General features: G+C 39.8%; 4 protein-coding genes across 6 annotated transcripts; 2 read left to right on the forward strand and 2 right to left on the reverse strand.

The window, feature by feature from the left end:
• LOC118240388 (bactericidal permeability-increasing protein-like) lies at window positions 1–4,654 on the forward strand. The gene is made up of 11 exons (XM_081705785.1): window positions 1–87; window positions 2,210–2,330; window positions 2,560–2,674; window positions 2,933–3,064; window positions 3,172–3,322; window positions 3,614–3,781; window positions 3,905–3,972; window positions 4,080–4,122; window positions 4,201–4,261; window positions 4,340–4,416; window positions 4,517–4,654. The coding sequence occupies exons 2-11, from the start codon at window positions 2,222–2,224 to the stop codon at window positions 4,556–4,558; spliced, it is 966 nt and encodes a 321-aa protein (XP_081561911.1). The 5' UTR covers window positions 1–87; window positions 2,210–2,221; the 3' UTR covers window positions 4,559–4,654.
• On the reverse strand, window positions 3,810–10,821 carry LOC118240375 (mitochondrial tRNA methylthiotransferase CDK5RAP1-like). 2 transcript variants are annotated; one of them, XM_035520546.2, is made up of 13 exons: window positions 10,273–10,821; window positions 10,058–10,161; window positions 9,918–9,952; window positions 9,665–9,765; window positions 9,323–9,527; window positions 8,556–8,676; window positions 8,216–8,449; window positions 7,299–7,396; window positions 7,105–7,160; window positions 6,871–7,001; window positions 6,536–6,685; window positions 5,433–5,573; window positions 3,810–5,172 (listed from the first exon to the last, which is right to left on the reverse strand). In XM_035520546.2, the coding sequence occupies exons 1-13, from the start codon at window positions 10,553–10,555 to the stop codon at window positions 5,089–5,091; spliced, it is 1,743 nt and encodes a 580-aa protein (XP_035376439.2). In that variant the 5' UTR covers window positions 10,556–10,821; the 3' UTR covers window positions 3,810–5,088. The 2 variants fall into 2 exon arrangements, with proteins under 2 accessions (XP_035376439.2, XP_081561793.1); XM_081705667.1 differs by having other exon boundaries at window positions 6,524–6,685.
• Window positions 10,822–15,312: 4,491 nt separating this feature from the next.
• Window positions 15,313–17,821, forward strand: ghrh (growth hormone releasing hormone). Its single transcript, XM_081705706.1, has 4 exons — window positions 15,313–15,391; window positions 16,857–16,961; window positions 17,184–17,288; window positions 17,382–17,821. Exons 1-4 carry the CDS (start codon window positions 15,315–15,317, stop codon window positions 17,503–17,505), a joined length of 411 nt encoding a protein of 136 aa, XP_081561832.1. The 5' UTR covers window positions 15,313–15,314; the 3' UTR covers window positions 17,506–17,821.
• A 47-nt stretch (window positions 17,822–17,868) lies between these two features.
• Window positions 17,869–25,775, reverse strand: rpn2 (ribophorin II). 2 transcript variants are annotated; one of them, XM_027001904.3, is made up of 18 exons: window positions 25,724–25,775; window positions 24,905–25,092; window positions 24,690–24,785; window positions 24,334–24,509; window positions 23,809–23,884; window positions 23,331–23,465; window positions 22,999–23,175; window positions 22,288–22,406; window positions 21,972–22,077; window positions 21,424–21,515; window positions 21,208–21,322; window positions 20,879–21,073; window positions 20,676–20,762; window positions 20,303–20,398; window positions 20,077–20,152; window positions 19,586–19,715; window positions 18,961–19,055; window positions 17,869–18,466 (listed from the first exon to the last, which is right to left on the reverse strand). In XM_027001904.3, the coding sequence occupies exons 1-17, from the start codon at window positions 25,734–25,736 to the stop codon at window positions 19,004–19,006; spliced, it is 1,929 nt and encodes a 642-aa protein (XP_026857705.2). In that variant the 5' UTR covers window positions 25,737–25,775; the 3' UTR covers window positions 17,869–18,466; window positions 18,961–19,003. The 2 variants fall into 2 exon arrangements, with proteins under 2 accessions (XP_026857705.2, XP_026857707.2); XM_027001906.3 differs by lacking the exon at window positions 18,961–19,055.
• Window positions 25,776–27,065: the final 1,290 nt, after the last annotated feature.

The following is a 27,065-nucleotide window of genomic DNA, read 5'->3' on the forward strand; positions in this document are numbered from 1 at the left end:
GCTGCTCTTACACGCAAAGCCAGAGAGAGAGTGAGTGAAAGAGAGAGCAAGTACAGGCCACATAGCACTTCATTACGACAATACAAGGTAAATATGAATGTAATTACTATTAGCTCACTGTAAGATATTCTAAACAGGATAAGATGAAACTTTGTGGTCTCATTGACCTGCCTGCATCACTCACCATGTTTGGTTCTTTTCATTAATTGGATCAAGAAATAGCTGAATAGAGACTTTTTTAAACGGGTTGCATGATATTTGCAATCTGTATTATCTCAGACTCTAGCATTAAAGGAAACATTAAAGGAAAGTTTTAACACAGATTTTGTCTGGGTACACACTTTGCAAACTTCAAACTGCATGATTAGCAGACAGTATTGTAGCTATCTAAGTTTATGATCAATAATGTAAGGTAAGTGTGTGTTAACTCTGGGTGGGTCAGGGTGTATTCTCCCTTAAACATACTTCTGACATAATGATTTGTTTAAACACTACAGTTCTCTATATCCTAATAATTACTGCCACATTTTAATAACCTGCAATACACTGTAAATACAGCATTTGTAAGCTTTAAATTTACAAACATGAACAATCATACTATAGCAAATATATGATATTCATACCTGTGACTATATGATATTCATACCCGCTGCCACACCTGCTATTTTAGCAGGCTATATAATCTGCCTTCTGAAATGCTAATATGCTTAATTTCATGCAAGTGCTAGTGTTCTTATTTGCTTGCTGATGTGCATGGAAGCGCCATATTATTATTATTATTACTATTATTATTATTATTACTATTATTATTATTATTATTATTATTATTACTATTATTATTATTATTATTATTATTATTATTATTATTATTATTATTATTATTATTATTATTGAGTCACTCTTTTCACGACACTGCTATCAAGTTAGCTGGTTGCGCTTAACTAGTAGTGCGAACAGGACAGGGGACTTGGGGAAGACCCAAAGGGTGAGGTTTGTGTGTGTACATTCACAAGTACTGGTGCACAGCCACTGACATACATAAACACTGCTATCTGGATCTGGAATTTTTAACATTAAAGTACAGACTATTCTTTCTCCTTAAAAAATTCATTATGGTAATAATTATGGCAGTGTATGTTCCCCTGCAAACAAATGCTAGGCTGCAGGCTGCACGATGCTGCATCAACCAGCTGATGGCAAATCCAGACAGTGTTGTTATTGTGGCAAGAGACTTATTGTAAATGCATTGCCATTAATTGAGAGTCATTTTAAAAGATATTTACTCTCCCACTGCGCATACTCCCATTTTCATAAATTGGTAAATATACATGTTGCTGCTTGTCACACAAACTTTTGTTGTACGCAAGTAATAATGAGAAAAAGACTCATCATATATTTTATGATATAGCTAAAGCTATGCATTTATCAAGAGGATTTAACACATTACAGAACACATCTAGTTAATCCTTTCCATGATTGACCCAAGGGCAGATAGCAATTATTTGAGTATTACTATGTTTTAATTTAATAATAAAAATGACCATATGAACCTTTTTGCTTTGTATTTGTTTATCTTCAGCTGCCTTTATAATGACAATTATTTATGACAATTTATGACAATGACAATTTACAATACATTATCAGTGATTAGTATAATTAAGGTAAACTCATTGTTAAATAAGTCTCATTCTTGTCTCAGATTCAAACACTACAAAATCTTGGTCTTTGCTTGAATGATTTTTTAATGGTCCTGACTACAACACTATCCTTTGATAAGCTTGGAAGTTGTACACTACTGTGAGAGGAAGTTACATTCAGCTAGGAAAGAACCAACAATCAAATAATATACACAGATTAAGATGCTCATTAAAGATCCCAAACTAAGATTAATGCACTAATTAATAAACTACAACTTGTTTGCAGGAGTTCCTCAGTGTTTTATCATTGGCATAGGTAAAGGGGTTTTCAGGCACAAGTTAAAAAAGGCACAAGTTGTCAAAGCATAAGAATAATTACCATAATGATCATAAGAAAGCCTTTCTGAGCCAAAGAGCTGAATTAACAGGGAATAACAGGAGCACTTGCAAAACTGTGCCTAAGTGTATCCAGAAAGCACTGTTGGGTTTTTGTAGGAACAAAAGGTTACACAAAGGTTGCTGGAGATCTACATTTCATGTGTGTCTCTGCGATCCATGTGTGTCTCTACCAGGCCTGAGTGGACATGCTGCCTCTGTGCTGCATTCTGGCCCTATTGGCCTCATTCTGTCCTGACACCTCTGGCACCACTGCTGGAGTCAAGGTGAAACTAACTCAGAGGGGACTGGAGTACGGTAAATGCAACATAAAACATGGTAGACATGAAGTTGGACATCAGTGTTTGTAGTATTGCAAATAACAGAGTAGTGGCAACATGATAATGTTACATGTCTCAAATAGAATACACAAAGTGGAGCTACAAGCTGAATGGTACCATTATTGATGTTCACTACAGATGTTGATACCGCTGAAGTTTGTTAAATCCACTGTGTGCAATCAGGTTTCTATTTGTTTTGACTATAGGCCAAAAGATTGGGATACCCATCCTGCTGAAGAAACTTAAAGCAATTGATTTGCCAGAAATGAGCGGCTCAGTTGGCGTGTTTCTCATTGGCCGGGTTGCCTACAGTTTGACAGGGTCAGAGCTACAACCCTACTCTAACATTGCTCCTGCTTTATGTTAAGTTGTATGTCCAGCTTCCTACAGCAGAAGATATTCAAATGCTTAAGAGAACATTGGAACAACACAATATTTTATAAATAATAGACATAGGGCCAGTTTTCCGGACATAAATTATGACTAAATGGTAAAATCTTAGGAATAATCTTGGTGTGGAAAAGGACTTTAGTAAAGTGTGGCTTATTGCTCCTCTTCTTGTGCTTCTGTCCTTATCAGGATGAAAGTGTTGAATGTGAGGTTGCCACAGTCAGCAGTGGGTTTGGTCCCAGGCATTGGAGTCAGCCTGATCATCAGTGATGGCTACATTGACACGGGTGGCAACTGGAGAGTGAAATTCTTGGGATTCATGTAAGCAGAAGATACAAGCAAATATTTTCTGTTCAAACTGGAACTCACTGGTGTAGTTTATATTAAAGATAAAGGAGAAAAGCAGTGAGGTGTTTTACATTCTATAGATCGGACAGCGGTTCTTTTGACTTGTCCGTGTGTGGATTGACCATCACTACCACCATTACCATCAAGAGTGACGGCACTGGCCGCCCAATGGTCAGAAGTGCCAACTGTGAAGCCAGTCTTAGCCACGCCAGAATCAGATTGCGTGGGGGTGCCAGGTAATCAATCAAAGCAACTGCTTGCATACCAAACTAATACCAAACCAAACACATAGGTTTCCTAACACAGTAGACTTTGAATCTTAAAGGAATAATAAGGTTTAAAGAGTAACAAATAATATGATCTCATTAGCAACGCAACCATATTTAGATGAAGAATTTCCGAAAAGAACATTTCACATGGTGATGCTTGGATGAAATCTAACATTATGGTCAATATTTAATACTGGCATATTTGAGAGCAAGTATTCCTTTAATGAGTGACTCCTACTGGTGTCTTGCTTAGATTGCTAAGCAGTACCCTAACATGATGATGAAGCTCCTGGTGAAGGCAGCGACAGCACCAACCGTCACGTTTGCACCCAACAACGTAACGCTGCAGGCCAACACCACTGTTACTGTTTACGCCATCCAGCCCAACACCACCCTCACAACCCTCTTCATCCTTAATGTGGTGGGTAATAAAGGGCAAAACAAGGGAAGGTGGTTGGGGAGTTTGACCTTTAATGACCACATTAATCTCAGTACATTATACTTCACTTCACCTCAGACAATATTTGCTGTATTCTGTGCATAGGATGCCAGTTTGAGCGCTCACGTTTATGTCATAGGGAAAAACCTGGCTGGAAAACTGAGTCTTAATAAGTAAGTCACACAGTAAGGTTATATACATTTATGTAATAAGACATATGCAGGCTGTTCATGTTTGTTTAAATATCGTTTTGATTTTAATGTCCTCCTTCTTCCCACAGATTTAATATAGACTTAGGTACAAGTTACATCGGACCATTTAAGGTAGGACAACAATCTCACAAGTTAGCTGAATAAGAGGAACAGTTACTCTTGTAATTGTATTAAATATGTTTTCAACAGGTGAAACCATTAGCCTCCTTCCTCCAGATAATGTTGAAAATTGTGATACCCCACGTTAATGGTGAGTACAGGATCTGATGTTTTATGTTTAAAGTTACTGGAAAGTCATTTTAAATGTCTGAATTCCCTTTTATGGCAGTTATCCTACAGCGAGGTTTTCCTCTGCCGAACATTGCAAATATCAGTCTGGTGAAACCTCGACTGGTTATTATGAAGGTAAGTTTATATCCGTCATATGAACAAACCTGGATGCATGAAGTGTTGAATGTTTTGTGTATCTATGAGCCTCTGCTATAAATACACACTGTTCTTCCAGGACTATGTGCTCATTGGGACAGATGTTCAGTTCAAGCCATGAATGAGCATCACCTGATGTCTGCTCACTTTCAACTGCTAAAAGTCTGTTCTTTTGTCAAATTGAGTGGAACAAATTGAAAACAATCTGCTTGGACATATCAATCTGCTTGGACATATTACTGTGTGAAAGCAATCTGCTTTTCCATCATTTATTACACTTGCACCTCCATTATTTGCTGCAATCATAAAAAATTAAAAAAATGTCATACATGATTCTGAATAAATGAATGAATGAAAAAATGAAAAATCTTATTTCATTTCAAACTGCACTTCAGGAACACTGAGCTCAAGTTCTGAGGAAACTTCCCTGCATATTTTCAGGGGTTTTCTGCCTCACCATGCCTGATTCACCTCATAAGGAGCTTGATAATGAGGAGACAGGATGACTGAGGCAGTGAAAACTCCTCACTGAGCATACTGGCTTCCAAGAGCTGGAGCTGGGAAGACCTATAGGTCTGAGACACACACTCCCACCCAGTCCTGATACTAAGAAGGTGGAACCTACAGGCTAATATGCAGCTGCCTGTGCATTCATAGGCGTCTGGGGTGTCCATCACTCAGGGAGGCGTGGCTGAAGGCGTGGCCTTGCAGACTCTGAGAGTTGGCTGAGGTAATCTGTAAAGGAGAGAGTAGTCACCAATAATCATGGAAATGTAGCCACGACTGTACAGTATATTTCACAACCATGTATATTACATATCACAGACCAGGCTTACCAGAATAAATATTCCACACATACAGCCCATATATATCTGTGTGTGTGTGTGTGTGTGTGTGTGTGTGTGTGTGTGTGTGTGTGTAAAAACATGTTCCTGTTTTAGTCTCAACACAGACAGATATACATGTAGGAGTAGCAAACTAAAGTAAGAGCTCACCTTCACCAGTACATAGTCTCCAGCTTTAACGGTGACAGGGTTTGTATCCGTGGGATAAGAAAGCAAATCCTTTCTTGGAAAAATAACCTTCACATTCCCATCATTCCGACCACAAAGATCTTGAGATGACTTCTTACTTTCCTGCAGAAAACAGACTCAGTCAAGCAAAAACAGCAGATAACATTTGTACAATATAAAAGGCTTGACTAAGCACTGTAGCAGACAGAAATTCTCTCCTGCTCTTACATTGCCTCCAGATACCATGCCACAATGTCTCACTAGTGTCATCCAAGCCAAAGGTGGTTATTCCCACTGTTATGTAGATGGTCATAAAATTCTGTTATCAGTGTGTATATCGGTAGATCCAATCTCAGCATGACTGGTAGCGCATATTAACACACAAGTGGCAAACACCTTGGGGTAGTTTTCTGTGCATTCGCCAGGCATGTCCTCAAAAGAAGGACACTAACAAAAATCAAAATTAAGTAAGACCCCAATCTTCAAACAATTGATGGCAGGTAATACACTAAAGACCACAAGCACAAGGAAACCAGTCATTGGGATTAACCCTGTACCAAAGATGTGAACTGCTCTCAACACTTCAAAAATAACAAAAAGCTCAAAGCATCCACAACAGACACAATGCTATGCCTAACCAGGGAAGGGTTTCAAATGAAAGGGCCACAGAAACCCATGCGGCAATCGCAAACTAACACCACAAACGGGAAAGTGACCATACAACTCACGTAGACTAAAATTGACCAAACAATGCCATAAATACATAAACTCTACTTGCCCTCCAGAAAAGAACAAGGCCAAAACCAAAATGAAATGCCAAAAGGTGCTAGGGCTGAGCTGACAGACAATGCCATTGTTCATCATCGTTGTCAGACAGACCTTATGATGTTGATCCAGCAGGTCTAAATAAGATAAGGGAGGAGAATTTACTGCAACTATTTATTTTCTTGCAGAAATCTAGTTAAATCGATATGCAAAACATGATGACCAAAACACACAGATGCAGCAATCCCAAATTATTAACAGCAGAAGTGCTCCAAACACAGTTGTAACACAGCATGGCTTCAACCCACTGCAGTACTCACTCCCTCCACTAGGACAAGCTGTGTGCTGCCGATGAGCCTGGTGTTGACCTTGGTCGCCTCTTCTCGGAATGTACAGATAAGCTCCTCCAGGCGACGCTTCTTCACCTCAGCTGGGATATCGTCCCCGAGACGGTGGTATGCCTGAGTTTTCTGTGGGTGTGGTACACACATGTTCATGTCAGAAGGTAAAGCCCAACTGGCAGCCACAACAGCCTTTCAATTCTCCAAATGATAATAGACAATGGTGAATTTCTTGATAGAACCACCACATGAACCAGGGAGAATGTCTCAGTTTTTTTGATAGTGTTAAACACAATGACAAAATAGGACCTCACCTTCCTCATGCTGTAGGCAAACAGGAAGGCTACATTATAGCCCACTTCCCTGATCAGAGAAACGGACTGCTGGTGGTCCTCCTCGGTTTCCCCACAGAAGCCTGTGATGAAGTCACTGCTCAGACTGACCCCTGTAGAAAGAAATTATACATAGATATATATATTCACACACGACCTATTATAGCTACAATAATTTTATAATTACATACTGAATGTTTGGTAATGATAGGACACCTGGTATTATCTTTCGAATGTTTTCCACAAGCTCAAGGTAGGCTTCCCTAGTATACCTATGAAAACATCCCAGAGCATGATGACTTAAAGTGAGAACTAGGTTTTAACACATGAGACATCAAGAGATTTGAGATAAGCAGGTTAATCTCTACTGTGCTTGTGGTGAGTGTTGTCGTTCTAGGAGCGTTTCTCACCCACGCCTCATGGTCTGTAAGACTCTGCTGCTGCCGCTCTGAGCTGGCAAGTGGATCTGCTTACAGATGTTCCTCCGCTCTTGGAGTAGCTGTAACACCTTCAGGAAACATACTCACCCACCCCAGCACAGGTCAAACGAAAACAGCACAAATTGACTATGGCAGTCAAACCTTATTTCACATATCTGATAAGCATAAGGCTTTTTCAATCTGATAATCTATTAATGATCTTATCTACTGCTCACATCCAAATTTGCGAATCCTAAATTATTATCCAGTCTGCTGCTTAAAATGGCCTATGAGCAATATCTGCACATGAATTCAGACTATAAGAAACCATTTTCTCATTCTCAACTAAATACTTAAACTCTTTGAACATCCACTACACCACACAAGCCATAAACAGTCAAAGACAGTCAAGGCCGGATTACCAATAGATTACCAGAGCAGGCAGTGACCAGTAGGCCCCACACCTTTTAGGGGACATGCAACAAGGAATTTTTAAAAAGAATATATTAGGAGATAATTTGCAAGGGAGGCCCCAAGATTATGACTGCCTAGGGGCCTCCACAGGGCTTAATCTGTCACTGTAGGCAGTGTTGGAATGGTTACTTTTAAAATGTATTTCACTACAGATTACAATGTACATGGCCCTAAATGTAATTGGTAACATATTCCATTAGATTACTCAAACGAGGAACATACTTTAAAAACTTTGGAATACTTCAACATTCTCCAAGACTATTTAAAATATAACTCACTTTAATTACATTTAAATTACATTTAACAGCATGTATTCTGTGTTCTGTATTTTGTCATCTGCAACGAAATACATTTTAAAAGTACCTTCCCCACACTAGTCATGGGTATCCCAACCAAAAACCACATGCTCACATCCATGACTCTGGGGTTTCTACCTCATCAGGAAAGTCTTTAGGATGTGGCGAGGTGAAGCGAATCCTTATGTCAGGGTTTACGAGGGAGACGTGGTGTAGCAGGTCAGCGAATCGTAGGCCACCTTGCTTATCACGGTACACGGTGCTGAAACCACGGCTGAGGCGCGAACCAAGCCCCGAGTTGCTGGCCCCGTCCCCAGACACGTCTCTGTAGCTGTTCACGTTTTGACCCAGCAGGGTCACTTCCTTCACCCCCTGTGGCCATGATAATTTCATATACTTAGTGTTCACATCTGGCCAAGTTTCACACACAGAAACTAGTAAAGCCAGACTGCACACATAGTCGCTGAAGGGAAGAGACCTGGTCAGACAGCATGCGCACTTCTTCAAGTATGGAGGACACAGGTCTGCTCCTCTCCCTCCCCCGGGTAAACGGCACAATGCAGTAGCTGCACATGTTGTCACAGCCCCGCATGATAGACCTACAGCAGTCAAAGAGGGACAAAATATACTGGATAATCCCACTGTAAGACAAGGTGCCACCAACAAGGCTTGCAGTACACAAGGTCTGTACTGTCAACAGCGTGAAAGGACTTTAAAAAGTATCGACACCCCTGATATCAAACCATTGTTTGAAGTGCTACATCTAAAAGCATGAAGGAGGTGAAGATGAGCCACCACGGTGTTTGAAGTTTTATATCCCTTCATAAGTGTAGGAAGGTCAGTGATGTATAAATATTTAACCAAAAAATGCAGATTGACAAGTGTTCAGTAAAATGATAATAATAAACAACTGAACTATGAGCATTTGCTGTTTTTGGCTTTATTGTGGATGCAAGTCCCATGTTTCATCCAATATAGTAGCAAATGCCTTTAAATTATAGCTGACTTTTCTGTATTTTAATCTAACAGTTGCTGTTCAGATTAAATTCAGTGTATTAGAGTTGAATATGAAAACACCAAAAACTGTCTATACATGTTAACTTAAAAATTGAACTGTACATGTGAGACTGTTATTTTACTCTTTACCATCTTTACAAAATCACACAATGCAAAGTTAATTTAAGAGTTAGTGTTTAGTAGGAACTCCTCCCTTATAAATCAGCCAGATATTATTATGGCACTCACACAAAGGCACTGTGTCCTGAATGGTGAATGGGCATGACATCAGCATATGTCTCTTCCAGGGAGAGCAGGACATTGCTGGTCCTCTGACCCCCATGGGCCAGTGCAAGGAGTCGGGGAAGATCTCTGTAGGCATCTGGCCCTGCTACAACATCCACCACCCTCTCCTTCTCCAGCAACTCAGTCTTTAGTCTCTCTGCCATGCAACCTACAAGAGAGCAAGCACACGTATGCGTATACAGGCGCGTGAACTCTCACACAAACATACATGCGCACACACAAACATTTCAGACTGAGAGATACATTTGAAAGTGAATGAAGAACTATGGTGAAGTGAGAAGTTACCCAGGACTCCTATCTTTAATGGAGTGCTGCTCTTTAGACGCTTCTTTTTCAGAACTGCTAGATGTTTGAGTCTGTTCCAGATGGTTTGCTCTGCCTTTTCCCTGTCACAATGATTTTTATTTTTTCCAACAAAAAATAGCATTACATCCAAGCAAAAAATGTCACTGAAGTCAAGGACTGCTGTCAAGTTGCACAAGATTGGCAACATATAGATTCACTGTGTAAAATATAAACAGAAATAGGCTTTTCCTACCTTATGGAACATGTGACAAGAAGCACCACATCTGCCTGTATAAAAAAAAAATAGGAAAAAAAAATTATGAGAATGAAAGCTTTCAAATAAAGGAAGCGCTGTGTTCATCAAGGGTCAAAGGTCAAGGCATTGACACTTACCTCTGATAGTTCATGGGTCCGAACATATCCACCCTTCTGAAGAATGGACCACGCAATTTCAGTGTCGTTGACGTTCATCTGACAGCCGTATGTTTCGAAATACACTGCAAGATGTAAACATCAAAATAAAATTGGCAACGACTACCGGCATACTGACACATGGGAATTAAAATCCTAAAGCCTGAACTATCACGGCAACAAATGCAGTTACATACCTTTCCGTAGCTGCGCCAGACCACTTTCTTCAGGAAGATACGATTCCTCATGTTCCTGTTGCGTCTCAGTTGAACTTTTGCCTGAAGAACTCTTAATGAAGTCGTGAAACGTCGGACCAGACGACAGCTTGGTCTTAAATGTGCTCACTCTCGTCTCATCAGTCTCATTAGTAGAAGTGCTAGATACAGACACTGAGCAATAACCTCTGCATTTGTCGGCGAGTCGAGATAAACACTTTTGAACAGAAAAAACTAGAAATCTAAGCCTGCGGGCAGACATCATGTCTAAACGGGAGATTCAGCTACAAAGCCATGAACAAGACAAGAAACTCAATTTAACTTTCAAAGTAACGTTAGCTAAGGCTAAGTGCTAACTTAGCAATGGTGCTGTGGTTTGCGCAGAACAATGTTATATACAAAAGTATATTATCAGCGAGCTAACAAATCTGTACAAGCAGCCAATAAATATAAAAATATCTGTAGCTTAGTTAGGTAACCTAATAATTCAGCTGTAACATACACTCACGTATGACCCCACACTGTTAACATTGACATGCAGTTTTGTAGTTTTCAAAATAACGGTTTTATTAAAACGTAACAGTGATAATCGTGTTTCAGTTCTAAGACAAGTAAACGGTGTAACTTGGGAGGAAGATCAATCGCAAAAATATCGATTTACGTTTTTTAATTAATAGTTTTAGTTAGGAAATCTTATATTTAACATAAACGGCGACTTTTATTTTGCAAGTGTTTACTTGTTAGTCATAAGTAGTGTTTTGTGAGATGATTGTTCGTTTTCACACATGGCTCTCTGTCCATCGCCTACTCTGATCTAATGACGAATGCGTCATTTATTTTATAAGTGGACTTCACACTTCGTTCTGTTACCTAAGGGTCAATACAACATACTCGTTTAAATGTGCGGATACAAAGATTGTGAAACAATTAATGTTTTTAATTAACTGATTAAAGTTTTACTCTGAATGAACACATTTTACGAATATATAGGAATGTTAACCTTATTACATTTTCTTTGATGAGGAAATGGGTATTTTGGATGTTTTAACCTTTTAAACATGTTTTAACCTTTTAACTTTTAAATATTATCGTAAGGTTATAAATATTTTAGGTATTTTGATTATTCATTTTGCCATTTTGATTGAAAATTTTTTTTTTTAAATAAATAAAATAAAAAATCAAGTTATTTAAACATGTCCAAGAATTGCTGTCCACTCTCTCATCTTTGGATAACCATCTTGGTAAAAATGCGACCTTTGACATCAGTGACCTCACAACTTTAAAAAAGGTCTATCTTCATTCGACTAAAGGCATAAACTGCGTGCTCCTATAAATCTCCATACTCAGATGAGTTAAAGCTAAAAATGTCCACCCCGTTGTGATGAAATATTCAGTTAATAAATATTATTTTAGAATATCAAAATCTATATTTGAAATGCTAGCTTTAGCTAAAATTGTCCACCCGTTGACATGACAGTTGCACAATACGGTGGACATATACTTGCATATACCTTCTTTGCTGTTTTCTTGTTGTTTTGTTTTAAGTAATATTTCCTAATATCTGTTAAACTGTTGATGTTCAGCTATGACAGGAGCTGAAGTAGCAAAGAGGAAAAGGTCCAGGTGAGATGCAGACCCTTGAAGGAAAGAGACAAGTACCTGTGAAATCAGAGAGAGAGAAAGCGCTGTAGAAAAGGTGAGGAGATTTTAACAAAAAAGGGAATTCATGACTGAAAAAGAAAAGTATGCAAAAAAAAAACCCCAAAACAAAACAGAGTCGAGAAAGGAATAGTTGCCATAACAACTAAACATGCTTGAAGAGCTATAAACTGTGTTATCAAGGTGTATTTTAAATGTTGATAACTTTGCTTTTAATGGCTTTAAAAGTTATATATATCTTAGAAGTACGTAGAGGTTGTTGGAATATGTGTGGCTATATTTGGGTTATTTCTTCTGTTTGGGTATGAGTGGTTTGGAGCATTTAGCTGTGGACATTGAGAGTGCTGAAAAGTCTAAATGTGTCTGTGAAAGCTTTAGAAGTATAAAGTGATTGATTTTTAAATTATTAATGAAAATGTCATAACAGATTGATATTAAAATGTAAGAGTTGTTTACTATGAAACTGACATATGTTGATTACTAAACAATGTGACAATCGTTATCATATTTAAGCCTTATTTGTGGTTAAAAATAGCCTACTAGTAGGTTTTTATCAGGAATTTGGCTTTGGGGAGTTGAGGCCTATGTTCCTTTGGGGATGGCTGTTATTCATGGACATTTGGCTGTGGGGGTCATTTTGGCTGATGGTTTTTTAGCTGTGGGGCAGTTAAGATTGAGTAGTATTTTGTTTGTGAGGTAGTTGTGGATCTGGTTGGCTGATGGGGCCAGTTGTGTTTAAAGGGCTTTGTTGTGTTTAAAGACTTTTGGCTGTGGGGTAGTTGAGGCATAGGGGTATTTAGCTGTTGGGTTAAATCTTGTTGTGGGCCAACTGCCATTAAGGGGCATCTGGTTGTGCAACAGTATTTTGGTTAACGGACAATTGACTGTGCGGTAGTTGAGACTCAGAGATACTTAGCTGTGGGCATAGTGGAGGTTGAGGGTTATTTGGCTGAAGTCATTGAATGGAGGGGTAATTTGACTGTCCGGGGGTAATTGCTGTGGGGTAGTTGAGGCTAAGTGGTATTTATTAGTGGCCGTAACTTTGATTGAGACCTAATAATCTGATGGGCTAAATTGTCATTGGGGCATTTGATTGTGCAGGGTATATTGGTTGAGGGCAAAATGGCTGTGAGATCAAATGTTATAATGAAATCATAACTGTACTTTTGCTTCAATTATGTAATATCCTACTTCACAGGTTCTCTAACTGTGCTTTGTAACACTGATGGTACGTGTGCTCCCTCTAGTTGTATGTGGAGGAATATCTGAAATATTTGTAAAAAATAAAATTGGGAAGATTGTAAGATGAATGGTTCAAAACTGCTGTCCTTACTTCCTGTGTGTGTGTGTGAGGGACTGCCCCTTGCTTTGTATGAGAGTTGTGTGGAAGCTTTTAAGTGCCAGTTCTAGTGCTACCACTTTGTACAGTGTGAGTGTGGCTGACAGAAGTCAACAATAAATAATATTCTTATTAGGAATAAATTTGCCTCAACTGTGTGTAGCCAAATAGGATATACCTAGACAACTGTATCAGTCATAATGGTGGTACTCGGAGAGCCAAATATTTTATGTGGTGCTATGTGGTGTAAAAACTTTGAGAACCATTGTCTTATTGTCTTACTAGACCAACATCACTTTACCTACTGGGCAAAAAGATCATCTGAGGATGCGATCTGTGTGATTCTCAATTCAGGCCTCTTTCACCTTGAAAGACACAACACTGACATCAAGATGCTCTTCGGTGACTACAGCCCGGTGTCTAATACCATCATACCAAACAAGCTGGTCATCAAACTTGTCACCTTTTACAGATACACCACAGACAGCATCCTACAGAGCAGCCTGGTATGGCAGCTGCACCAAAGCTCTCCAGTGTGTTGTGGTGTTGGCATAGAGCTGCCAGCACTAGAGCATCTTCACAGCATTTGGTGCGTGAGGAGAGCTTACAACGTAATAAGTCCACACCCTGGACACCATCTATTTAAGTTCCTCCCAAGAGACAGGGACTTTAGATCAATCCACACACATACAAATAGACCTAAAAAACAGCTCCTTCCCAAAACTACTGTGGAACTACTGAACTCAGAGATGACCTGCTATCATTGGGGTACTTGCAATATTCGCTTACATGAGATTTCAAGCCACTGATGATGTGTGGTTCTATACCACCTAAATGTGTGGTTCTAACACCCCAAAAATCCATGATTATAAAAGATTTTGAGGGATCATAATAATTACTGTTGAAAAGAGGACATGATTTCTCTCTGAAAATAACTATACAGATTCTATTTTCTGTTTGTCCATGACAGGATGGACACAACTTGTGGTTCCAAAATAGAAAGTATTTAAGCTTGACACGTTCCTTTTCTGGGTAGCCTACAGTCTTATAAATTTGATGAACATACTTAAAAATCTTACGTAATTTTTTTAAATTATGAGGTTACAAAACCATTGTATACTGATAATGACCCTGATCTTTACAGAGGATGCAAACATGATCACACTTACTCAAATTGTTTTGAAAGGCCTGTGTTGTTATATTAAATAATATGACAGACATTAAATCAGACTCAAAGGTCAACAGATAGAGAGATAGAGAGATAGAGAAAGAGAGAGAGAACAGAAAGATACTTTATCAGTGATAAATTTGCTTGTGAAGGTTTTCTCAGTGTTGTAGGTCTTTATGAAATGTTGTCACCTGATACCTTCATGTGGTTGGTGTGCAGTGTAGACCCTGAAGCCCAGTCCTCATGGTTCTCCTTTACTCAAGAACTGCCTTCAGCACCACCTGTTTGAGAGAGTGTTGAGCATGACAGACAGCCGTGAGCGAAAGTAACCTGCACTGGACCATCTATCCTTCACATCCAAGACTACAGGAGGGAGCACTTAGAAGCAACTACACTTAAGGAAATTATCCAGGTGAACTGATTAATTACTCAGTAATTAGTTAACTGGAGAATTTATTGCCTAGTGTAGCCCGCATTCTCTGCCTTTCTTTTCTATCTGTTATTTTGCATGTGCTCATTGCTATTGTACTCATTTCTGTTGTATTGATGACATATTTTGAAACAGCATTCTAGCTCAATTTTGACCAAATCCCAGATTCCAAGGATTATAATGATCTTCAAAAACATTTGTGCTTTAAAATCTGGAAATGCTATAACTATATAGAACTGCAAATTCCTCAGAAAACAGGTAAAAATACAATGTTACATCACTGCAATCAGGAAAAAAACAGTGTGTGCTGCTAGCAGGTTTTTGTGACTTTTAAAAAGTCAAGAGAGGTGAACTGTTGGTTCAGCGATTTCTGAGATGCAATTTTAACTGGTTTCTCGCAGGTCCTGTTGCCAGAACAAGGCAGAGAGATGGGGAGAGCCGTGGTGTTGGCACTCTGTAGCCTGTTGTTGCCGGTACCATGCACTCCACTCTATCCAGCATTACAGTAAGTCACACACAACCAGTGTTTTCCATTAAATATTTACTGAATATTTGCAGGAAAATTTTAAGTATGCTAATAGTGGCATGGTCAAAAACAAAATTAGTTTTAATTGGAACCTGAAATGTCCATTTATGTAAATTCATCCACCAAATTTAGGTTGCTATTTTAAACAAATTATTTGAAATTTAAGGATAATCAAAGGAAAGATGCATTTGTTTTTCCAATTATATACATGATCTTTCTAAGTAAACAATTGCTTCTAATTTCTAATTGACTATCAGTATATTTTTTTAATGTTTTTTATATCACTGATTATCTGCACAGCTACTTTTTAAGAGAAGATTATTCGTTTCACCATTTATAATGATTAGAGAATCTGATTGAAAATCTATTTACCCCAGTGAAGCTTCTAATGGCTTCAAAAAAGCTTTGAAAATACAAAACAAGTGAATGAAGTCTGCAATAGAGTAAATCTTCTCAAAGTGTTTAAAAATTTATTTAGCCTAGCCAACACAGATGTTCCACGCTAAAGTGATTGATGAAACATGCATAGCTGTAGTTACCAGCAGATCTCTACACCTACAACACTGATTACAGTGACCCTTCTTTACTAATAAACACTCCATCCAAATATTCTGCTCAGTCATGGACAGGGTTTGTACTGCAGTAGTATACGTACACATGCATTGTGCCATATCTAGAATTTTGGTTTTCATTCCTAGCTGAAAGGCAGCTAATTACTGCAATATGACTCATTTTGCACATTGCACATCCATATTGTTCCCTTCTTCCATCTCCAAACCCACCCACAATAGGGTGGGAATTAGGTAGAAAGAGCAGACAAAGACTTACTCCCTCTGAGAGGGGAAAGAGGAGCTCCAATGTGCCAATTCTGAAAGCAGGGACTGGCGGTCCTCACAGGTCACTCTACTTGACAGAGGCTGCGCTTGCGTCTTTTGTTGTGTTAACTAGCGGTAGGCAGTTGGAATAATTCATTAAAGGTGATGAACATTTGCAGAGTGCTTTTATTGCATTATTATCTATCAGACAAGGTTTTTCATTGGGGTGGTGTCTGTAATTCCTTTGCTGTCGATTTGTGATTTATTCGACCACAGAGTGAATGATGTGGAGGAGGTCAACAGAAAATGTTAAGGGTGTTTTTTTTCCCCCCAGAGATCTTAATATTCAACAGCTATCTAAATAAAAGTCATGAGGAAAAGGTATCTTCTCACATTGCCCTTGCTGATAGGACATTACATTTTAAGACAACACATTAGTATCGTATTACTACTTGAGAGAGAACAATTTTATAAAACACACTAACAATAATACATTTTATGTTTTTTTCAGGTCTTAAAACATAAGCGTTCCTGTTTAATGTGTCTTCTGTTCAGTTAGTTAACTACATTAAATCTGTTTGGAATTATATATTAATTTATACAGTTAATTGTGTTGAAACGTTCTATAGATTTGGACAGCAAGCAACGGCTATTCTGATGAGCTCCTCCCTGGAGGATCCATTGCAGTTGCCTACAGACTACAGCTCTGCACAGAGTCAAGATGTTGAATATAGGTGAGTCTTCCAACTTAATTCTTATCATTAACCTCACTTACCCAAATAACAAATGACTACCTCTCATTCTGAAGAAGGAAGAGCTGTAATCTTCTCCAGAATGTAGCCATTAGCACCATTTTAACACTAGTCTTTATATGCTTCACTTATATATGCAATATAATCAAATAAACAAGTGTAGTGGCGGTACTGTGAGGTTAACAGAACTCTACACATGCTTAGGTCAGGGAGACATGCTGATGCTATCTTCACCAACCGCTACCGAAAGGTTCTTGGACAAATTTCAGCCAGGAAATTTCTCCAGACAATCATGGGCAAAAGAGTTGAGTAAGTATGGTTAGTGGGTCATAGCATTTTTATTTCCAAGGCCTCAAGGTAAGAGCTTCTATCTAAAAACAGAGTGTTTTTGCTGAGTAATAGGCCAGAGTCTGAGACCTACATAAAACGCCATTTGGGCATTTTCGAGGACACCTACAAACAGGACCTGGCAGCCATAGAGAGGGAACAAAGTTACAGAAAGCAACAACTTACTTCGAAGGCTTAGGTACCTCTTTAGTATATATCTAAACTTCAGATTTTATCCTTATCCAGCTATCTGCTGTCTTTCCTAAGACCAATCTTTTTTTAATTGATCTTCCAGTTCCCAGTGCATTGACTGCATCTGTGGATGGACCACAAACAGCAAATGTACAGGAGGTCAGCACAAGTAACCGGCTGCTGGTGGACATCTATTAAGTGTAAAATACAGAATACATTTTTCCACTGTAGTACATCAGCATGTTTGTTGTTTTTTTTTCTTCCTGTGCTCATAAAATTAAAATCACAACGAAACATGAATTATACGAGTTCTCTTTTAAGATCAAGACTTCATCACAAATGTTTACCAGATGGTGGGCAGAAAAGAATCTTTGATCCAAGTGTTTCTGTATTTTATTTGTTTTCATTACAAAACCATCATTTGCTGAGCTGATGTTTCAGTGTGGTACAAGCTGTAAAATGCACAAAATGTTTCATTGTTTAATAAACTTTACTTGGGAACACAATCCCACATAGCACAGATGACTTCTGGTGATGGGTGTCTGCTTAAAAAGGTAAATCTGAAGACAAGTTGAAACCCTTGCTAAAGAATAACTAAGGAACAGATCAGGTAGAAGGACAAAGGAAGAATGTTTACAGCTTTACAGGACAACACCACTGGCATTACAAACCTGAACGAAACAATCAATGAAACAGCCACAATGTTACAGTGCATTTAATTATCCCCTGGAAAGAAAAAAAAGCCCCTGAAGGGGGGGGGGGGCAGGGGGAAAGGTATTCTTGTTTTCGTATTTGTAAAGTTCTCCCTTTTTTGGAACAGTCTTTAAACTGAGCTGGTCTGAAGCAACATGGCCATGTCAGTGAGCTCCTGCTTCACTTCCCAAACTTCTTTACTTAAATAAAGACACGAACAAAAATGAAGCACCAGTCCTCTCATGGCTGTGTTCATACGTCATTTTCTTTCCAGTCTGAAAGAGAAAAAAAATTATTCAATTGAATTTGTGTTAACCTAAACTAAAAACAGTAGTTTACAACTGCAAAGAAGCAGAAATACACTGAACAAATGTTTGATTTGTGACACTTTGAAATCGAACACAACAACAACAACAACAAGCAGAACTCCACATTCAAAGCAGACTGGGTTTTGAAGATGCAACTGCTCATGCAATTCTGTTGACCAGGCAGTGGACACTGTTTCCATTTGCAAAATTCAAAGACATCACAACAAAAAGAACCACATGAATCTCAAAGCTAACGTCAGTGACCCATGACGGCAGGGCAACTGCTTAGTGAAAACATGACTCATCAGGGATGAATGGGCTGGTGTTGATGACAGACTACAACATCACAGCTGGTGACACACTGAACCGAGCAGCGAGGACGCACACAGGTGAGCGGCCGTGAGATGGGCGCAAGCACGTGGGCGTGCAGGTCGCGCGGCAGCACTGACAGCGAGGCTTACTTCAGCCTGGGAGACTGGGCTCTGTTACTATCAAAGACACCTTTCACCGCAGATTCCTATACTTGGCCAACCTATAGCTCTGCTCAGCAGCGATCCTGGAGCCGCAGCAGGGGGAAGAAAAAGAAGAGTAGCAGAAAGCAAAATTATAGTCGCCAAGCACCACAGATCCACAACAGAAAACGCAGGGAGGATGGAAAACGGGTAAAGCAGTCACTTTCCATAAAGGTCATTCGGTTAAGGGAAGCATTGAGAAAGCTGTACGCAGAGTCTTAATTTAACTATGAAACCTCAATGTGTAACAGCTGCTTTCAATCTTAACGACAACAACAAAAAATAAATAAATAAATACCCCTCTCTTACAATCCTGTGGAGGTTTCTGAGGATACTACGCGCTAAAGAGATAAATGCCTGCCACAAGAGGGCGCTGACTCCGAGTGCCAGTGCCCAAGTTCACTGAGGCCTGTTAGACAATCAATCACTCAGTCTGATCTAGGCTCTGCTGATTCGTTGAATGATGCTAAAACCAAGTAATAACCAATGGGGATTGTTAAAAGGGCAGGTTCTCCTTCACAAGTGCTATTAATCTCATTGTAGTGCGAGCTGAACGTACAGAGAGGCACAGTACCTTTTGACTGCTTTCTGGGCCAGCATGCGGTTCCCAGCCAGGAACGTGAGACTGCCAATGATGGCCAGGTATTTAAGAGTCTGGAACATGTTGAGCTGAGTCCAGTACACGTACATTAGCCCCAGCATGGCTACAGAGGGAACACCACACATCAAACAATGGCTGAAAGATCCAGTAAATTCCAACGATTCACCCAAAAACTAAATCTCATCTGTAGGACTCGAGACATAAAGCATAAAAGAAAATGCATCAAGATGGGATCATAATTTTAGTTATGAGGGCAACATGTAGTTATTAGCCTATCAGGGTCATCTGTAGTTATAATAATGTTATCAGGGTAATCTATACTTGCAACCTAAGGCAAAACATACCAAAATCTACATGCAGTCACTGACTTGCTTAGCCTAATTTCTCACGTGCCAAATGTTTTAGTAAGTCAGGCGGACACTGTACGAAGTGTCTGCCATGTTTTGAGAGGACAGGCTGCTTACCTGCGTGGCCGACATGGAAGAGTACCGAGCTGGGGGAGAGGCTGAAGTTTGAAACATTGGCGCCCAATTTGAACCACTGCATGGAAAAAGAGGAACAAACAAAAACCTTTACCCATCATATACAGAGGCTTCTTCATAGCTTAAAAAAAAGTCACTAAAATAAATAACTGACAGTACAGCACGCACACCCTAAGAATGCCAGAGTGTGTGAAGACACTGCTCTTACCAGAAGGAGAAGCAGCAGGAAAGGAGAGAGGACCATAGCGGTGAACGTGTTAGACAGCACTGTGGGGGGCCTCCTCTCTGGCTCACGGAACAGATGCTGGAGGAAGAGAAGAAAGTAAATTCTGCACTGGGGTTTTACTGGTGCTCTGTGTTTAGCTGGCCTAGATATGCTCAGGGATGAGTGATCAAGTTTAATTCTTTCCAACCACATTTCTTTACTTGCATTATCCATCTCTTAACCTCAAGAACTACAGATCCTATGTGCACAAATAATGCCTTACAACGTTTGTTTTTAACACCACAATTTCAGCAATATTATAGTCCAAGGGCAGTTTTAAGTCAGCTGTGGTTTAGACCGTGATGGGGACACCTACCTGGATCTCTGGTTTGGGAACATACAGATTCTTTGACTGAATGGCTGATGGAGCCTCTTCATCTGGAAACTTAAGAACGATGTCCGCCTTTGGGAAAAAAAAGAAACATTCAAATATTAGATCTCCCGCAACACGTCACAATATGCACTGGTCCAGACACCATGTGATTAATGAAACTGTTCAATCCCACAGCACTTATGTACCATATTCCATAGGACTGGGTTCTCTAGAGTGGCATCTCCCACCATCAGGTATAGAGCGTAGGTGCCTGAGATGGAGTCGAACTCTGCCTTCCTCTCAGCAGTGTCCAGCTCAAACTTGTACAGGTTCTTGCTGTCTGGCTCAGCCACAAACACCACCTCCTGGCCAGTCTTCTGGTTATGCAGTCTCACAAAGGTCTGAAAAGGCCATAAAGAGGTTGGCTTGCTGAAAAACTCAAGGGTTAACACCACAATGAAGATATCTCCACATAGTTAACAGAAGACAAAGAGTGTTCGGGAAAGCTATTATGATGTGGGGGTGTGGCTCACACCTGGTGAGGGGTGAGCTCCACTCCAGTGCTCTCGTCTACCAGCTGGAAACTCATTGCAAAGTTCTGGTGACTATCGGCAATGAAGGATGACTTGGCCTTGTTGGGATATTCCACTCTAAGAACAAAGACATTTTAAATGCATAAGCCAATTCACATCATGAAGGGATGTCCATGAGACCCAATGTCCAAGAGCATCGTGATGGAGGTGGCTCTCACCGTGTGGTCTTGGTGCCGATGCTCTGGTCTTTGTCAACCACTGACAGGTCCATGTTGTTTATTGAAACCTTTGTGGAAACTTTGACTTTGAGCTAAATGCACACGAAGGAAGAATGTGGTTTAAATGGAAACCAATTTTTCATTTTAAACAAGGCAAATGGCAACATGCAAAGCAATACACTTAAAAGTGGTGAAGAAAGAAGGGCTTTGTGTGTCGTACCGAAATACATGTCAGCCTACAGCTCGCGAACAGAGGTCTACAAAAGATTACACTCTGACCTCGAAGATTTTATGTATGAGAAAAGTGAAACCCGCTTGACCTTACAATTTGACAGTACATTGACTCGATAATTGCACTTTAAAAGCCTCGTGCATAATTTGCGAAAAGTGGATGAATGGATAAATCAGTTCAGCAATTAAGCGCTAATCTGGGAGCAGGTTGTTGACCTTCTGCAACAAGCTGTTCACTTGAGGGCTCATGTGATTACACAGAGCTACACATTCACATTGCTAAGATCAGGCTGAGCAACAAATGCATGGCTCCTTACCTCAATATGGTTGCCTACAAGTCTGCTGTCCCCACTGATGGCCACAGAGAACTGATAATAACCACTCGCTGGCTGGCTGGCCATGAAGTTCAGCTGAAAAATCCCACTAAACCAAAAAATGTAAGCACTAATTAAAGCATTAAAGCAAACAATAGATTTTGATCAACAACAATACTGTAGTACATTTGCCGTGGCCAATACAGACAAAAATAAATTCCACAATGAAAGATGTACAGCCCAAAATGGCAACTAAAAGCAAACTCGCTCTCCGAGTGTCGCATGTGAAGAGTGAGACACAGAGGTGAAGGTAGCATACTCTCTCTGGGTGAAGGGGGTCTGGCTCAGGATGGTGGCTTTGGTGGCTGCAGAGGTAGCCGTCTCCACCAAGACGTTAGCTGAACTCAGAGACTGGCAAAGGACATCCATCACCTGGAGCTGTGATACACGTATATGCACACGAGGGGTGAAAACACAGAATCTTGCTAATTGTACACTATAACAACATCCTGAAAACTCTTTACACGTAAATACCAGCAATGAACACCAGCACAGAAGCTGTAGCATAACTAATTACCAAATCAAGTTTAGCAAAGGAGAAAGTTCACATTACAGTCTTCTAAAATTTTTCATAACAACCATTGTTACAATAACTAAACCATTTAAATCCCTCAGAATCTCAAGATCGGACACACAGTCAACACCTTTAAATCTTCTTAAATCTTGTAACTCCATATCTTTTTATATTAGTCTTAATGTAGTACTGCTTACTATTTACTGCACATTTAACTGCAAGATTAGTAATTAAATAAAAAGGATTATAAGAGGTTAAAGTACTTATTGAGTAATAATTTGTAGCAACATTGATGCCCAGATTTCCATCATGTACTGAGTACTAATTCATTGTTGCACACCATTTCAAAATACATTATAGTGTAACTACACTACAAGTGTGGCTTCATGATGTGCAACCCAGGCTTCCTGAGACAGCTTCCGTAGTGGTGCACTACAGAGAGACAATAGCGTGTACCTGCAGGAGCGGTTGACTGTGGGACACAGTGGCAGGACCCACAGCACTTACGATGACCGGCTTGTGAAAGCGGTTGTCGGCGAGAGCAGCAGCTGCACTGGCCACACTGAATGCCTCGGACAGGGAGTCCCACGACTTCTTACTGAAGACGGAGTTCAACAACTGGATCACCTGATCCTGCAAAGGCGATAAGGTGCACCGTTCGTCTCCCTATCGCAAACGCAGCTGGTCCGCCACGAACGCCAAACATCCACTTTTGATTCTGAAGGGTTAAAACCGCACGTCTTTTTTTTCGCTATTTGACGGACAGTGCGGCGAGATCGCTGCCCTACCTCTTTCAGCGGTGGCTCCACACCCACATGGTCAGACAGGGCATAAGCTGCAGACACAAACAGGGCTGTGACCTCCAGGCCCTCCTCAAACTGCAGGTACACCCCACCCAGGTCATCCAGGCGCGCTGCCAGATCCTGCACGCAACAGTTCCATAGCGCGCTCAATAACGCATCCGGAGTTTAACATTTACCATTACACAAAGCAAGGCAAGTTTATTTGTAGTGCATCTTTCATGCACAAGAGCAATTCAAAGTACTTTACACAAATATATAGAAACAACACAGGAAAAAAAGTATTAAATAATAAAGGCTATTGCCAAAATGAATTACAAAAGAGATAAAGTAAAATAAATTTACAAATGGAAGGTGTCGAGATAAAAATGAAGATCTGAATCATTAGATCAATCATAAAAAGGGGTTTGGAATCAAATTGTAAAACTGATGCAGCACCAACTTTTTTGGCAAGCCACATACTCACTTCAATTTCCTCCAAAATCTCTCCTAGTTCAGCCTGCTGAGATAGGTGGGAGGCTGTCTGCAGAGCCAGTGTGATACTGCATGTGTGTGTGTGTACACACACACAGACAGAGAGAGAGAGGGAGGGAGAGGGAGAGAAAGAAAAGGTAGAATATAACTTAATGTACTGTGTATGTATTGAATGCACATCTCTAATCCTGGCTGATGTCTTCACACCATATGCATAAGTATTTCTAGACAGGTTTAGTATGTTAATTTTTACTTTTATGCAATGTACTGTAGAAAAGCTATAACGCTAGTAAAGGTTTCAAGCAATAGTTGATGAAAGACCTCTATCTGAAATGACCTGTTTCTATGGAAACTGGGTACCACACTAAAACTTACTATCTATACATACATAAGTGTTTCATACATTAGTCATGAGGGCTATACTACACTAAAATCTCTGAACAATAGACATTCTGAAGCATATGCAATGAAAAGCCAAGCTTGCAGCACTCTCTAGCTAAGGGGAGATTGTACTCACGCCAAGACATTGTCCTCCTTGGAGATGCGCGCTTTGAGGGCACTGACCACCTCCTGGGAGGCCAGAGGAAGCCCAAGAAAACTGAGCGCACTCACAGCCTGGTGTATCTGAGACATAGTAGAGTCCTCACTTACTGTAGCATGGAGCAAATCTCGTGTCTCATTTGACACAGGGATCTAGTAAAGAACAAAAACACAACAAAGTCAAAAAATAAGATATCGAGTACCAAGAACAGACACAAAGAACTCTCGCTTTAATGGGAGCTGTTTGTTTTTTTTGTTAGGTGTTTGTTTGAAGTTTGTATTCATCATGCAGCCTGTATTCCACATAAACTAAAACACAGTTTGTTTTCATACCTCACAAGAAGCAATAGTCTGACTGGCCTCTGCAGCATAAAAGAGAGACTCCACACTAGAGGGGTCCAGATTTGACTTGATGAAATCACATGCCTCCTGAAGAAAGAACGAAAAGTGATCATTTCTGCTAATGAGAGTAATTTTAAAATAATTCATTCAAATACATGTGGTAAAGGGTTTTCAGTAACACCCCTCAAAAGTGTATTTGTCCTCACATTTGAGCCAGCAACAGACAATCCCAGTTTACTCTGGCCCACTATGGAGAGATATGCTGCCTTTAGGTCTGTGTAGGGTTGGCTCAAAACATCCTGGAGTCTAACTAGGTCTGAAGGGGTCAGATGATGTGATGGGGTTAGCGCATGGGCGCCAAGAGCCAGCACGAGAACCACCAGGCTGACCAAACCTGCGAACAGACACAATTCAAGAAATGATGCATGATTTAATGGCCTTTTCGCACTGCAAGGGCAGCGGTAGCTCAGTGCTTAAGGTATTTGTAATGGGAAGGTTGCTAGCTCAAGCCCCACCACTGCCAAGTTGCCATTGCTGGGTCCCTGAGCAAGGCCCTCAATTGCTCAAGTTGTACTCATACATAATTGTAAGTCGCTTTGGATAAAAGTGTCACGTAAATGCAACTGGGATGCACTGCCAACCAGCAAAAGAATGACAGCAACACAACTAGGAAGTATCTAGCAACATTTTATCAACATTAGGGCTTACATGCAAAAAGCATATCGTGGAGCAGACATCCATACTAAAATCAGTGGTTTGTGGAGCTAGTTCATTTAATTCCGTACTTGCAAAACAATGGAAAACCTTTGAACAGACTAATTTTACCCACTAGCGTGCTAGCTAACCTAACGCTTTAATGCGGTTAGCTACCTAGCTTTGTGCAAAAAGCCATTGATAGCTATATTTGCAGTAGGCACTCGAATGCATATAAAGCATTTAACATAAACTCTGCTTGGAAACTATTTAAGAATCAATTATGTAGCGATATACCAAAAATAAGTAAATAGATCAATCGAATGACTTACGGAGAAGCGCCATGTTGCGGAATGCAGCGTCACCAAAAGCACTGGGAAGACTTCCGGAACGGACAGAAGAAACCTTTTTTGACCACGATGTAGGGTGATTTTCTTTTTGTACCTCGATTGTGTTAGTCGTAGTGAATGTAAATTCAAGACAGCAACCAGAAATCCGTTTCATTTAATAGGTAATTACATAATCTAACGAAAGGTATTTATATAGTCTGCATTAAACACAATGCATATCAAACGTAAAATTACCACCCCTCGAGATTGAACATGGTGTGTTCCAAATGCTGATTATGAATTAAATGCAAGGGAAAATTTTTATCGGTGATGTTTGTAGGTTAAACGTCATGTGGCCTGTGTTTAAAAATATTTTAGATGAAAAATAAATTATTGTCATTGCAAATCGCGTAAGCATTCTTTTATTAGAAAGGCGAGAGGCGTTAATTTGGCATTGTGTCTTTTTCCCATTGGTCAATGTCTAGATACAAAGTTTCTATTCTGTCCAATCAATGGAAATAAAACGAAAATTACGCATTAAACCTAAATTTAACCCTTTATTTTAGTTCCTGTCACAGGGGTAAATTACAACAGGCCTAAGTTTTACATTTGTAAGATTGTGAACGTGTCTTTGTTGGCGTTGCTGTGTGCAGAAATTCCGACTATTGCTTGTCACTCAGACAGATATACAGATCTACATTCATGGTTAACATTAATAAACCTGAATTTTAAGTGTACAATGTACATCTCCTGCTGTGAACTTTATCGGCAACCTTAAATTAAGTACACCTTGGATTTTAAGAATGTTAATTACATGTAAAATAGCTTCTTGAAATAAATTGTTTATTAAATTGTTTATAAACAATTTATAAAATGGCTTTGTTTTATGGCAACCGTATCGCTGGGTGCAGAGGATTAGAGATACTGAAACGGGCCAAACGACTGCTGCACAACCCTTCCTTCCCCATTCGCTGGTCGGAGCAGTCCAATTGAAAATCTGTAACAATAGCCGAAATCTGCTATTGAGAGAAGGAACTCTGCAAACATTCAAGAGCTTAGGAAAAAAATGCACTGAAAGAAAAGGAAGAAACTACCAGCAGACATGTGAAAAAGCTCAAAGATGGTTAGAAAAATATTTGGATGCTGTCACTGTTGCCAAGGTTATACAACCAAGTATTAGGGAAGGGTGCTTTTAATGCCATAAGCTTCCTCATTTCTTCTTTGAAATGACTGCATGTATGTTGAAAAGCCTTTTTTAATGTTAAATGATTGGACATGCCATTAAATATAAACTAGGTACATATCCATTTATTTCTGATGGCATGAACACCAACCAGTTCTTCAA

The sequence above is a fragment of the Electrophorus electricus genome, chromosome 22, assembly GCF_041902795.1.
Source record: "Electrophorus electricus isolate QZ-2024a chromosome 22, ASM4190279v1, whole genome shotgun sequence".
In the NCBI taxonomy this organism is placed as follows: Eukaryota; Metazoa; Chordata; class Actinopteri; order Gymnotiformes; family Gymnotidae; genus Electrophorus; species Electrophorus electricus.

Bases quoted from the DNA above. Each gene is read 5' to 3' on its own strand.
- LOC118240375 (XM_081705667.1), bottom strand. From the start codon at position 10,555: ATGATGTCTGCCCGCAGGCTTAGATTTCTAGTTTTTTCTGTTCAAAAG. The intron at 9,953-10,057 runs GTAAGTGTCAAT...TTTTTTATACAG, and splicing joins GGACCCATGAACTATCAGAG to GCAGATGTGGTGCTTCTTGT. The intron at 7,002-7,104 runs GTGTCCTATCAT...TTCTTTCTACAG, and splicing joins CATTCGAAAGATAATACCAG to GGGTCAGTCTGAGCAGTGAC.
- ghrh (XM_081705706.1), top strand. From the start codon at position 15,315: ATGGGGAGAGCCGTGGTGTTGGCACTCTGTAGCCTGTTGTTGCCGGTA. The intron at 16,962-17,183 runs GTGAGTCTTCCA...ACACATGCTTAG, and splicing joins AGTCAAGATGTTGAATATAG to GTCAGGGAGACATGCTGATG. The intron at 17,289-17,381 runs GTAAGTATGGTT...GCTGAGTAATAG, and splicing joins ATCATGGGCAAAAGAGTTGA to GCCAGAGTCTGAGACCTACA.
- LOC118240388 (XM_081705785.1), top strand. From the start codon at position 2,222: ATGCTGCCTCTGTGCTGCATTCTGGCCCTATTGGCCTCATTCTGTCCT. The intron at 2,675-2,932 runs GTCAGAGCTACA...TGTCCTTATCAG, and splicing joins GTTGCCTACAGTTTGACAGG to GATGAAAGTGTTGAATGTGA. The intron at 4,262-4,339 runs GTGAGTACAGGA...CTTTTATGGCAG, and splicing joins TGTGATACCCCACGTTAATG to TTATCCTACAGCGAGGTTTT.
- rpn2 (XM_027001904.3), bottom strand. The intron at 24,510-24,689 runs GTATGAAAACAA...GTTCTTTACTAG, and splicing joins AGACTATTGCTTCTTGTGAG to ATCCCTGTGTCAAATGAGAC. The intron at 21,323-21,423 runs GTGAGAGCCACC...CTTTGTTCTTAG, and splicing joins ATCGGCACCAAGACCACACG to AGTGGAATATCCCAACAAGG.